This window comes from Canis lupus, chromosome 4 (assembly GCF_048164855.1).
Source record: "Canis lupus baileyi chromosome 4, mCanLup2.hap1, whole genome shotgun sequence".
NCBI lineage: Eukaryota > Metazoa > Chordata > Mammalia > Carnivora > Canidae > Canis > Canis lupus.
Window position 1 is genome coordinate 87,517,990 of NC_132841.1, and position 12,595 is coordinate 87,530,584.

The 12,595-nt window shown below is 51.6% G+C and overlaps 1 protein-coding gene across 6 annotated transcripts in view; it reads left to right on the plus strand.

The window, feature by feature from the left end:
- The window catches only part of MYO10 (myosin X), a 194,527-nt gene that overhangs the window by 152,755 nt on the left and 29,177 nt on the right, over nucleotides 1-12,595 (plus strand). For 5 of the 6 annotated variants that reach the window (XM_072825052.1, XM_072825049.1, XM_072825051.1 and 2 more), the window contains 5 exons: nucleotides 4,489-4,613; nucleotides 4,706-4,820; nucleotides 11,014-11,120; nucleotides 11,962-12,171; nucleotides 12,523-12,568. In XM_072825052.1, coding sequence (XP_072681153.1) covers nucleotides 4,489-4,613; nucleotides 4,706-4,820; nucleotides 11,014-11,120; nucleotides 11,962-12,171; nucleotides 12,523-12,568 — 603 coding nt within the window. The remainder of the gene's footprint in view (nucleotides 1-4,488; nucleotides 4,614-4,705; nucleotides 4,821-11,013; nucleotides 11,121-11,961; nucleotides 12,172-12,522; nucleotides 12,569-12,595) is intronic. The other variant, XM_072825054.1, reaches the window with a different exon arrangement.

Genomic DNA, 12,595 nt, shown 5'->3' on the forward strand with positions numbered 1-12,595 from the left:
AATCTGTATTTTGTTCATCTATTCATTTGGGGGTTTTGTTTTGTTTTTTTGTTTTGTTTTAATAAGTAATCTACGCCTAGTGTGGGGCTCGAATTCATGACCCCGAGATCAAGAGTTGCATGCTCTACCAACTGAGCCAGCCAGGCACCCCCATCCATTCATTTGTTGATGGACATTTAGGTTGTTTGTACTTGGAAGTATCCTTCCAGGAGCTTCATATTTGGTCTCCATGCTTTTCTTACCCTTCTTTGCTTTCTTCCTTGGAGGACCTCTAGAATCCACTCAATATCCAGGTTTTTACCTTGTAAAAAATGTCATTTATTACACATCTTCAGAGACCTATAGCCATGTAGAGAAACAGTGGGGTTGGATATATGTGATTATCTCCGTCCAGTGCAACCTCTATTTTCATTCCCTTTTCCCCTAGCAGCCTTTCTTCCCGGCATCCGTAACAGCCCCTGCTCAGTAGATACCAAGCATGAGTCTCCCTGTGGCCTTCTGCACATGCGGACGGAGACTAAGACAGCACTACCTCAGAGATACTGGGGGTCTGGTTGCAGACCACTGCAATACAGTGAATATCACAAAGAGCAAGTCACATGAATTTTTTGGTTTCCCGGTGCATGTAAAGGTTATGTTTATGCTGTTCTGTAGTCTGTTGCTGTGTAGTAGCATTATATCTTTAAAAAAGTGTACATATCTTAGTTTGAAAATGCCTGTTGCTAAAAAATGCTCAGCATCATCTGAGCTTACGGTGAGTCATTGTCACTGATCACCATGAAAAAACCTGAAATACTGCAAGAATTGCCAAAACGTGACACAGAGACAAAGCTGTTGGAAAAACAGTGCCGACAGATTTGACACGGATTTTCAAATTGTGAAAAACACAATTACCGTGAAGTGTGATAAAGCGAGGAATATTCATGCCCATACCATATATCAGGCAGGGTTTTTTTGTTTTTTAGGGGGGAGTTTTTTTTTTTTGGTGAGGTCATTGTCTTACAAAAATGAGATTGTTATACATACTTTCCTGCGTCCGTTCTCTCCTTGCCAAAGGCCCGAGAGCCAACTGGTGCATCTTTCATTTGGTCTTGTCTTTTTAACGGCTGCATAATATTTTGTGATGTGCATGGTATCAAAACATCCCCGGGTTTTGTTTCCAGTTTGGCGCTGCCAGCAAAGGGATCCTGGCACACGGCAGGTCTGAGCGCCTTCAGCTCTCACTCTAAAGCCTCGTTGGCTGCTTCTCTTGAAAACAGTTGGCATCAGAGTTAGACGCAGAAAGCACAGCAGCCTGGGTCCACTGGGCCCCCTCTGTCCCGGAGTGACTCCTGGGCCGTGTTCGCTGACACCCTTCCCTGGAGGCAGTGGATACAGGTTGGAAGAGCGCAAACTTTCAGTCAGACCTGGGTTCAAACATGTGTCACCTGTACCCCCTCATACTCTTCTTACTCCTACATTCTTAAGCAATTTCATTTTAATCTTTGATACGGTTTTGTTTTAGGCTTTCTGCAGGATAAGGAGTGGGGATTGGGACACCTGCCGGCCTTCTAAGTGTGAGGGTCCTGGGAACAGAATGTAGCCCCTGTGATGAGGCTACACACCTGGGGGCAGGGGCCCTAAGTGGAGATTTCTCTACCATCCTCTCTGCCTTGCTGTGAGCCTTACACTGCTTTTTAAAAAATTAAATGTTTAAAAGAAAAAAAAAAAAGCAATAGCAATATGGAGACCGTGGAAAGTTTAGTGCTTGGCATGGATTGGGGGAGGAGGAAATGGGTGGGTGGAGCGCAGGGGTCTTCAGGGCCACAGAACTACTCCGTGGGACTCTCGCACGGTGGGTGTATGTCGTTCTGCATCAAAACCCTTCAGGTGCACAAGCCCGAGCCCTCCAAGCTGGCATCTAGGTGTTTTGGACGCGTGCGTGTGGCTTTGCCAGGTGTAACACATGTGGTGCTCTGGTGGGGGGTGTTGAGTAAACAGAAAAAGAAATCTAGCCCCACTTTTTTTTTAATCCTCCTGGAGCAAGAACCGTGACACCTTGCACGCAGTAAACAGGTGTGTAAGGCCCAGACTCCCCATGCCTAGCTGTGACTTCCAAAGTCCTCAGGTTCGTCGCCATCGGGCTTGGCTGTCCCGACGGTGCAGGTGGGCTCTGTGTGAGTGAGCTCCGTGCAGCCCTGGAAATGGTTCCGGTGGAGACCCGTGCGCCGGGCAAGTGTTGGGGGCAGTTCCTGTAGGCTGCGGCGTGTCCGCCCCGATCCCGGGCATCACTGAACGTCACAGGCACCAGAGGGGGGAGCTGAAGCGAAACAGAGACCCACTGATGGACATACAGCCCCCCGCCCCGTGACTGCTGCGTGGGTTGCCCGTGGCGACAATCTGCCGGTGGGTCCCCCTTCCTGCTTCAATTACTGGAAGGGCCAGAAACACAATGGGGTTGGGAGCCTGGAAGGAGCCTCTGCGCCTGGTGCCCCCCTCCCGGCTGTAGGAAATCCTACAACCACACCACACTAATTAGCCCGAGAAGGGAAGGGGTTGTCATGGCGACCGAGCACTTTTTAAAGCACAGGAATGGTGTTCATTATTGTTCAGTGTCTTTAGCTGTGGCGGAAAGGTCAGCGTGGCAGGCGTTTTCCATATGAATTTTGGCCCAAGAGCCAAGCCGAAGGTGGAATGTTCCACGGAGGGGCCGGAGATGGTGAGTGGGGCTGAACGTTTTTTGGATGGAGCGTCCCTTTTGTAACATTTTTTAGGACATCCTGGGAGCCGGTGCCAAATCCAGAGAACATCGCGCGGACTTTGTTAAGGGAGGATTGGGAGAAAAGACGCCCAGCAGAGCAGCGTGGCTCGGGGAGGGGGCCGGCCCGGGAGAGCTTGAGGAAGGGCTTTTTGGGCATCTGGTGGTGGGATACTCAGTCACCAGCTCTCTGATGACGAACTGAACAGGGTCGAGTGAGTCTGGTGCGTTACTCCGCGTTTGTTCTACGTTAGCTCCCTTTTGCGTTAGTTCTTGGGGTTGCCTCTGCTCGGCTTATAGTCCAGATGATGGATCGGGAGCACGCTAACCAAGTGCCTCTGCAGCTGCTGCCTCGCTTCACTCTTTATAAGGTGGAAACATAACCAAGGGTAATTTTCACCTACTTTTATGTTTGTTTGTTTTTTTCTTATTTTTCTAGGGATATTTAAACAGTCAAGGCTAAAAATCAGGGAGCCACAACGTTTTGGACGTTTGCGCTAACTTACTGGCCGTACTCGGGTAGCCTACTGCTGAGTAAAGACAAGTTGACCAGGCTGTTTGCAGAAGAAATTAGATTAAATATAAGAGCAGTCAGCCTGCAGGAGAGGGTGGCAGGCTGTTGCTCCAGCGGAAGCTGTAGGGGAGACGTGCAGAGCATTCTTCAGGTTTCTTCTCTCCGAGTTTGGGAAACTTGTGGGATAACGGCTTTAAGCCCAAATTTGTGTTAATGACTGTGTTTATAAGGACTGCAAATGTAAGACACCGTCTTTGTTTTGGTCTGGTCTGGTTTCCTTGCACTTCTTAACAGCGTCCTTCCATCCTCTCGTACCCCTTTTCAGTCCCCTTATTCACAGTTGTGCAGGATAAAATACAAAGTAGTTCAAGGGAACGGCTATTTGGTGAGAAACAAGTCATTGCCCCAAAAGCTGTAAGTGGGAAACAGCCTACTTTTGAGTTTTACCCTGAAAGACTATTGTCCTGTCAGCAATGCCAGTTTGTTTGGCCACGGCGTGCATGAGAGAATACATTTCAGGACGTGAGTTTTGGTTTGATTTTTGCCTGTCTTTGGTTTGGATTTTCTGGGTGTACTTTGTGATCACGGTAGAAAGCTCTCAATAAATGGAGGATTTGACTGGGTATTGAGAGAACTAAAATTCTTTATTTTCGTTTTTTTTTTTTCTCTGCTGGTGTGTTCTCTTCCTCCCCGCTCTCCACGCCAACCTCGCCTACCCCTCCCTGTGTCCCTCGCTGGGTTGCTGTATTCTTTGGCTAAAATTTAAAAATGCCTTCAAATTCCTCGAAATGGAAATTTAAAAAGTAAAGAAAGTGATACCTGGATGACACTTTTTAGGTTCTTTGAAAAACAGCATTAAAAATGGTGGTAGGTTGATGATTGTTCAAACCGTTGGAAATTTGTTTGAACATGGATATAAGTACTAGGGAATCATTGGTATCTTTGAAGATATGCTGATGGTGCCATGTTTGTATCGAGAAATGGTGTTGATCATATTTATGAATGAGATGATGTGACTTCAAAAATTGAAGGGCAGGGAGTAAGAGCTCGTGGATGGCGCAGGATTCATGGGGTGATGGTGGTGCTGTGAAGCCAAGTGATGGGTCCCTGGGGGTGGGGTTCACTTTTTCTTCTGTATTTTTGTGTCGGGTATGCGTGAGAGAGAGAGCGAGAGAGAGAACGAGAATGAGAGGGAGGCCTTGTTAACTTTATCTTCTCACGGTTTCGCGTGTTTTAGATGCCAGACCAGTTTGACCAGGCGGTTGTGCTAAACCAGCTGCGGTACTCCGGGATGCTGGAGACGGTGCGGATCCGAAAGGCTGGGTATGCAGTCCGAAGACCCTTTCAGGATTTTTACAAAAGGCAAGGCGGGGCTGAATAGATGGTCTTTCTTCTCCGAGGGTCTGGCAGAAGAGGAATTGTTAGCAGGTGACGCGGGCGTCTTTATGCTGCAGGTATAAGGTGCTGATGAGGAACGCGGCGGTGCCTGACGACATCAGGGGCAAGTGCACAGCCCTGCTGCAGCTCTATGACTCCTCCAACAGCGAGTGGCAGCTGGGGAAGACCAAGGTAAAACCGCAGGGGAGGAGCGGTCATCCCGTCCAGCTCCTAGAGGTGTTAGGGCCGGTGTCCTGTGCTAGGGCTGATGGATTGTTTTTTGTTTTTTTTTTTTACCTTGGAAGATAATGGTGTCGTGCCCACCTTAGTCTTTTGTCCTCCAGAAAGTTGATGTTTTATTTGAAGTCCTTGACTTGTCAGGAACTCTGTTTCTGGAAACACCAGACCCTGGGTGTGTATGTGTGTGGTTCCTTGCAGGCTGTCCACCCCTCTTGGCTGGTGGGCAGTTTGGTGCCATGAAGTGCAGGGCGGCCTCTGGCTTCAGAGAAGTGAGAGCCTAGACCCTTCCATCTATTTGTAATTCAAATGCCGAATGCCGGGCAGCCCTGGTGCCTCAGCGGTTTGGCGCTGGCTGCAGCCTAGGGTGTGATCCTGGAGACCCGGGATCGAGTCACACGTCGGCTCCCTGCTTGGAGCCTGCTTCTCCCTCTGCCTGTGTCTCTGCCTTTCAGTCTCTCTCTCTCTCTGAATAAAATAAATACATCTTTAAAAAAAAAATGCCGAATGCCGTCCCTGCACCACAGGAGCTGTTGTGCGAGAGACCAGCCAACAGCCTGGAATCTCGTAGGTTGACAAAAATCCAGTCGAGAAAACCAAGTGAAGGTCACTTTCGGAACGTGCTGGTGTGGCTGCGATGAGACCTTTACCCTCGATTCCAGACAGTTTGGCCTCAACAGCCAAAATTAGCCAAAAAAAATTGGTTGTGCGACCTTTTCTCCTTGTTATCAGGGAGCGGCCCAAATCCTCCTCTGCCTCTCGCTCTGTCTCTTCCCTCCACTCCCGGGCCTCGTCGCACAGGAACGACCGAAATGTGACTTGGCACAGAAAGCAGGCAGCTGCGGGGGATGTGGGCTGACCTTTGAGTGTGTGGACGTCCTCGAAAGTCAAGTCAGACCTGGGCCTCACGGCTGAACCTCCTGACCCTACAGGTAGCAGTGCAGCTTCAGAAGAGTATTTTGAAGTTTGTACTCATGTTACATTCTTTTTAACCAAAGAGTTTCTTCAAAAAAAAAAAAAAGAGAGAGAGAGAGAAAGGGGACACCTGAGTGGCTCAGTCGGTTGAGCATCTCTTGATTTCCACTCCAGTCAGGCTCTCAGGGTCATGATGGAGCCCTGCATTGGGCTCAGCCCTGAGTGTGCAGCCTGATAAGATTCTCTCCCTTTCCCTCAGCCCCTCGCAACTTGAGCTCTCTGTCTTTCAGATAAAAGAAAGGCGTGGGGGAGAAAGGAGAGTGGTTGAGTGTCTCAGTCCATTTGGGCCGCTGCAACAAAATACCACCAACTGGGTGACTTCAAGGACAGACCTATGTTTGTCACAGTCTGGGGGCTGGAGGTGCAGGGTGGGTCCTCTTCTAAGCTCAAGGGTTGAGAGAGTTCTGGGTTCCCTTCCTCCTCTTAGAGGGCACTGATCTCATTGTAGGCCCCCACCCACCTGACCTCATCCAAACCTCCGGACTCTGGAGGTCCTTCATCCAACCATCACCCCGGGGGATGGAGAGGGTGCACAGACATTCAGTCCAGAACCTCAGGGACGAGTATTGAGGCATCATGTGGGGACACTCAGCGAGGGAAATTGGATAATGGACATATTCTCTTAATTATTTTTAAAAATTGATTTATTTTAGAGAAAGAGAGGGGGAGAGGCAGTGGAGGGGCAGGGTTGGGGGAGAGGTGAAGGGGCAGGGGGCTGGGGGGAGGCAGTGGAGGAGCAGGGGAGGGTGGAGGTGGTGGAGGGGGCGAGGGGAGGTGGGGCAGGGGCAGTGGGGAGAGAGAATCTCAACCATTCCCCACTGAGCTCGGGGCTGCATCTTGAGGTCACGACCTGAGCCAAAATCAAGAGTTAGGTGCTCCCAGACTGAGCCTGCGCCCACGCCTGCGCCCTTGCCCCTGAGCGGTCTCACCAGGGATGTAGGGTTCAGCCCTCTGCAGGATGCAGGTGGCCCGCAGAGGTGACAGGTCGCTTACCTGTGCCGTGGAACGAGCTACCTGTAGCGTAGCTGCGGCAGTGACACACATTGAGGTGCCCCACCGAGTCCCAGGCGGGGACCCAGGCGTGGCATGGCCGACCCTTCCTCTGCCGGGGTCTCAGGCCTCCTTCCCGCTGGAGCTCGGGGGCCTCTTCAGGCTTCCGCGGTGCCAGAACCTGGGTCTTCACAGTGGGGCCTCAGGTCCCAGTTCTGTTGGCGGCTGCCCCCCAGGGCCATGCTCAGCACCTGCCCCCCGCGTGACGTGTCCGCGACCTGGAGGCTGCAGGAGAGTCCAGCTGTGGTCTCCCCACGTGGGGGCTTTATGATCAGTGCAGTCTCAGAGGTCACAGCCCCTCACGGTTCCACACTGTTGGCTAGAAGTGAGCCAGATCGCACCCATACTTGGGCATGGCTGCTTGTGGGGCCACCTCAGGATGCTCTCCCCCACCCCGTCCCCGTTTACCTGACTCACCCTTCCAGTCTCAGCTCAGACAGACTAGGACAGGAATCCTTCCTGACATTCCCCATTGTACCCCACACAACAAATCCCCCCCCCAAGTGAGCCAGGCCCCCTCTGTCGTCTCCATCCGTCCGCCTGTGACACCTAACCCAGCCATCGCCTGTAGACTTCTCTGTCATGCGGGGGCAAGTGTAGACTTAATTGTTCGTTCTTGTACATGGTGCACAGAGTTAGGAGCTCACTCCATGTCTGGTAAGCGCTAGAAACCCTACGGAACAGGACCGAGATGTCACCCATTCAGTCCCCAGAGGGAAGCTGCCTAAACACGGGAGCTCTTGACAATACAGCATCGCCTGCTCTGACTTTGTTTTTTAAAGATTTATTTATTTATTCATGAGAGACACGCAGAGAGAGGCAGAGACACAGGCAGAGGGAGAAGCAGGCTCCAGGCAAGGAGCCCGATGCGGGACTTGATCCCAGGACCCTGGGATCACGCCCTGAGCTGAAGGCATGTGCTCACCTGCTGAGCCCCCCAGGTGTCCCCTACTCTGATTTTTTAATCAAAAAGATACTGCATTCTGTGCCAACGGATACGCTCCTGGCACCCGCCACCTCGTCCGTGGAGTGACAGCACAGGTCATGATCTCAGATGACACTCGTGCTCCCTCGAGGCCCTCGAGCACCTGTCCACCTTCACTTACAGTTACGTTATGGAGACGAACCCCAGGCGAGGCTTGGGCCCGGGCATAGCACAGGGGCCACAGACACAGGATGACGCTGCCCTTCAGGCCACCGGGCTCTGGGAGAGAAGACGCCACGGCTGCCCATCAATCATTGGGCGCTGTGTCCTCTGGGAGTAAGGACCCCGCCTCCCCAGGAGAGGCCTCACCGTGGATCGAGATGAGATCGTTAGACAGGAGTTAAACCTCAGCTGGTGACAAGTTGGAGGTAGGAGGAGGAAGGACGCTTGGCGGTCCACAGAAACACGGGGAAGAAAATGAACTGTGTCTGCGAAGTAGCTTTGACCCCAACCAGCATTGGACTTTATTACGTCCTGGTGTGTGTTTTGGTCAGTGCTGCTGCCAGCAGGTTCTTTGTATTCGAAACCCTGAAATCTAATGGAGATCTGGATCTCCTGGTGAAGAAATTCCCGTCACGCGTGACGAAGGCCAACGTGGACGGTGTCACGGTCAGCAAGGGTAGCACGGCGCCAGGCCCAAGGGAGTTGGCTCACATACAAACACGTTTTGTGCTTGGAAGGCAGGAGTTCGTGGGCGCTAGGGAACGTTCCTAGGGAAGGCAGGAGTCCTGCCGGGACCTCCGATGAGCGGCCCGTCCAGAAGGTTCCCACGTGTGTCCACCCCGAGAGGTTGGGTGGCTGGTGACCTGCTTCGACTCTTGCGCGGGCTTGTGATGCCAGCGCTTTGGTTTCTTGGAGCACCTGGACTGTGCAGCCGGGCTTGTACCCGCCATTCTGGGGCAGTAAAGACGTTGAACTAGAGCCGCCCTTAGGCCTTGATGAGGCAAAGGCAAGTGAGGTGCTCGCCTCATATGCCGAGCGGGGTTCGGGGGGCGGCCCTTCGAGCGGACACAGCCCTCTCAGCCTGGGCGGCGCCCTTCCCAGCGGCTGGGCCACGCTGACTGCACCATGGCCACGTCCCGGCACCATGGGCACGTGCTCACCGCCGCCAGGCTGGCGGGACAGCGGGTGGCGTTGCGTAAAGTCACGGTTGGGTATCGTTAGGCTGAGTCGGTCCTTGAGAGTGTTTTGCTGTTTCCTGGCCTTCGGGCTGGCGAGAGAGCCCCTAGAGGAAGGGGGGGTACGCTCACCAGGCGGCGCAGGGTGCCTTCGCCCAGCCTGAACCCGGCGCTCACACAGGTGCTCTTGGGTTTCTGGTGCCAGCCAGGTGCCAGCCAGGACTTCCCATAGACTTCCATCGGGGGAGGCCCTCCTCCCTTCATAAAGCTTTCTGTTTGCTCATGGACTAGGTGGATGGTCACTGGAACTGCGATCTGTTTCATTAGAGCCTCGCCACCACCGTGCTTCCCCCAGGGTTTGACCTTCGCACCCATAAATACTCCCCACGGCACCGGCATCAGAGTGGGATCTTTAGGGCTGAAGAAAGTCACAAAGAAGTTTAAAGACTTCTTCAAAGCCCAGCCTTGACGAAAACTGCCTTGAACAGAAATCCATATTACTGAAAACTTGTGATTATCATCAAGTAACAAAGTTTTGTACTTGTAGCTTTGTCCTTTGTTTTTCTCCCCTCCAACCCCCACCTCCCCCCCCCTGCAAGAAGCAGTTTTTTCAGGCATCAGGAGGGTATATAATTGCAATTATAGGAAGACAGTTGTATGGAAAACTTTCCTGAGAGGATGATCTGTGGTCGAGTTTTACCAGTGCTCGGGAACCCAGAGCGGGAGCAGGTAAAGCTTCTGTGAGTCACATGGTGGTAGGATTCTTTATGTGCTTTTTCTGCCCAAATGTCTTGGAAGAGACGGAGCAGAGTGTCTGGGAAAATGTGCTATTAAGAAAACATCCTGCATCATTATGGGCCAGAATGAGTCAGAGGCACATAAATCAAAACATCATGAGTGGGAAAGAGTGTCGTTTAGCCTCCCGCCCACCACCAGCAGGATGCTTCCAGGCTGCCCTGAACGTTAACAGAAAAGCATACAAATGTTTGGCACTAGTTCTTCTAGGGAATAGTTCGGAATTTCTTATGCGTGCAGTAAATCCAAAATTATGAAATTAAAAGCTACCGTGGTTGAGGGAGGGTCTTAATGTCTTCACATCTTTTCAAGTATTGGGAATGCTGATACAGAATGCCAATTACCAGATACACTTCACAAACTTAACACGCACAGGATTGAGGTGCCTGATCCCAGAAACAGGCCAGCAAATTGCTGGGATCGGTTTTGTACCAGTTCTGGTATTCTTGTGAGGATCAGACTGAAATGGAACGGAAACGGTTCAGTTCTAACTTCAGAATTACTTTTTTTTTTTTTTAAGGTTTTATTTATTCATGAGAGGCAGAGACACAGGCACAGGGAGAAGCAGGCTCCCTGAGGGGAGCTTGATGCAGGACTCGATCCCAGGACCCCCAGGGTCACACCCTGAGCCCCCTAGGCACCCTTCAGAATTACATTCTTAATGTCAATTTTTTAAATGTGCATTAAAATTTTTTGAGGCCTAGACACTGTGACTGTTGTCACTTGACAGTCCTGCAGAGAGAGTTTCCATGTACTACCAAAGTAAGTTGTGCAAAGTTGTTGGATTTTTTTTCCCTCCCTCCCTTTCTTTCTTTTCTTTTTTTAGCATAGAGCATCTCTGCGTTTCTTGTGATTTACACTTCATGCAGGACTGGTGCTGTTCACGAGCTCGTAGTCCCGCTGAAGGGAGTGTGAGCTTTGATGTCAACCTCACAGTCCTCTAACCAACAAAACGGCCCGGGGGGACTTTATTTGCTGCTTCTTCCTGGTCATATATTTTGACTGTATTTTTCACATGTCTTAGTGCATCACAAGTAGAAAGTATAAAAAACAAAGCAGCGTTTCCCCACAGGAAGTTGGAGAAGCACCGTTCAGAGCAGACTGTGTGTTTGGAGCACATTTCCCGAGAGTGAAGAAAGCCTTCCCTCCAAAAGAGCTGACTCGGCAAGAACCTGCGTTCACCAGCCCTGTTCTTTACTTCTGATGCGTCACTTTGCCTTGGCAGGTCTTCCTCCGAGAATCCCTGGAGCAGAAGCTGGAGAAGCAACGGGAGGAGGAAGTTACGAGGGCGGCCATGGTGATCCGGGCCCACGTCTTGGGCTACTTGGCACGGTAAGAAGCCCAGAGAGGGACGGCGTGGCACGCCAAGGGGAGGCCTCCCCCGGCGCGCATCACCGGGCGGGGGTGGCCCTTGCGTGCTTTTACTTACGAGACACCTGGATGGAGGTCAGCGCCAGGCCATGGGGAGTCTCCGGGTCGCGCTTCCAACTAGCGATGCCCAGTTGGCTTGCCCCGCGCGGAAAGCTGGCCGGGGGCCTTCCGGTGTCTCCATTAGAGCAGTGACAGGAGGGGACGGTGCTGAGACATTTAAATTGTTTACCCCGTCCCTCTGTGCCTCGTACTGGAGGCAGGCCGCCTTGCTGTGGACTCCACTGTTAGCCCATCGGGTCCACGGGCGCCGCTCCCGTGTTTGCCCAGGGGGGCAGCTGCTTGCCTCACGCCCTGAAGTCCTGTCCCCCATGCGGACCTGCAGGCCCCGTGGAACCCCATGTCGCTCCATGCTCTCGGGTGCAGGACCATCGCGCTAGGGCCCCCGCCCTGCCGTGAGAACAGGGACCGCATCAAGTCTCTTCGGGGCTGTTTAGGGCCCAGCGCTATGGGGCTGGGCTGTCACTGCCGGGATGCTTCCAAGTCAGCGTTAGGGGTCATGGGTTTATTTAGCCAAGATAATGATAAGGTCCTTGCTCTTGTTTTGTTTGTTATTATTCTTTTGTTTTTCTTCCGTTTTGTTTGGTCCGAAGGGGCCTCCTGGTCGCTACGGTTCCATAATGAGACTTTCCAGACTCGGCCCTCTTCTTTTGTCTCGTAGCATTAACGCAAACCCATTTGAAGAGCTCAGAGCCTCGTTACCTCAACAGCTCTTCTGTTGTGTGGCTTTTGTCTTCATTTTCAGAAAGCAATACCGAAAGGTCCTTTATTGTGTGGTGATCATACAGAAGAATTACAGAGCGTTCCTTCTGAGGAGGAGATTCTTGCACCTGAGGAAAGCCGCCATAGTTTTCCAGAAGCGACTCAGAGGCCAGATCGCCCGGAGAATTTACAGGCAGCTGCTGGAAGAGAAGCGGGCGGAGGAAGAAAAGAGGAAATGGGAGGAAGAGGAGAGGTATAGTAGCTTTCTTGCTCCGATGAAGCAGAAGGACACTTTCTGAGTTTTAAGGTCAATATGCATTCCTGCAGCAAGAATTCCCAGGGGATGCTGCTGTTTAAAACTACCTCTTGGAGGCCTGGATATAGAATTCCTTGGCAGCATCGAAGACCGAGTTATGTGCATGTTTATTCATGTACAGAATGAGTCATTTACCAAAGGAAGAGGGTTCATCCTTCATCCTTTTTAAGTTGTCTCTAGCAAAGCTGTCTTTAAAAAGGGAGCTCTCTCTGAAAAGTGCTTCTGGGACTTTTTCCCATTGCTTTTGGTTATTATCACTGTCTTTTTTTTTTATTTACTGGTTTTTAGAGAAAGAGAGAGGGCACGAAGAGAGGCTGAGCTCCGCACCCAACAGGTAAAGAATGCCGTGCCCGTGCGTCAG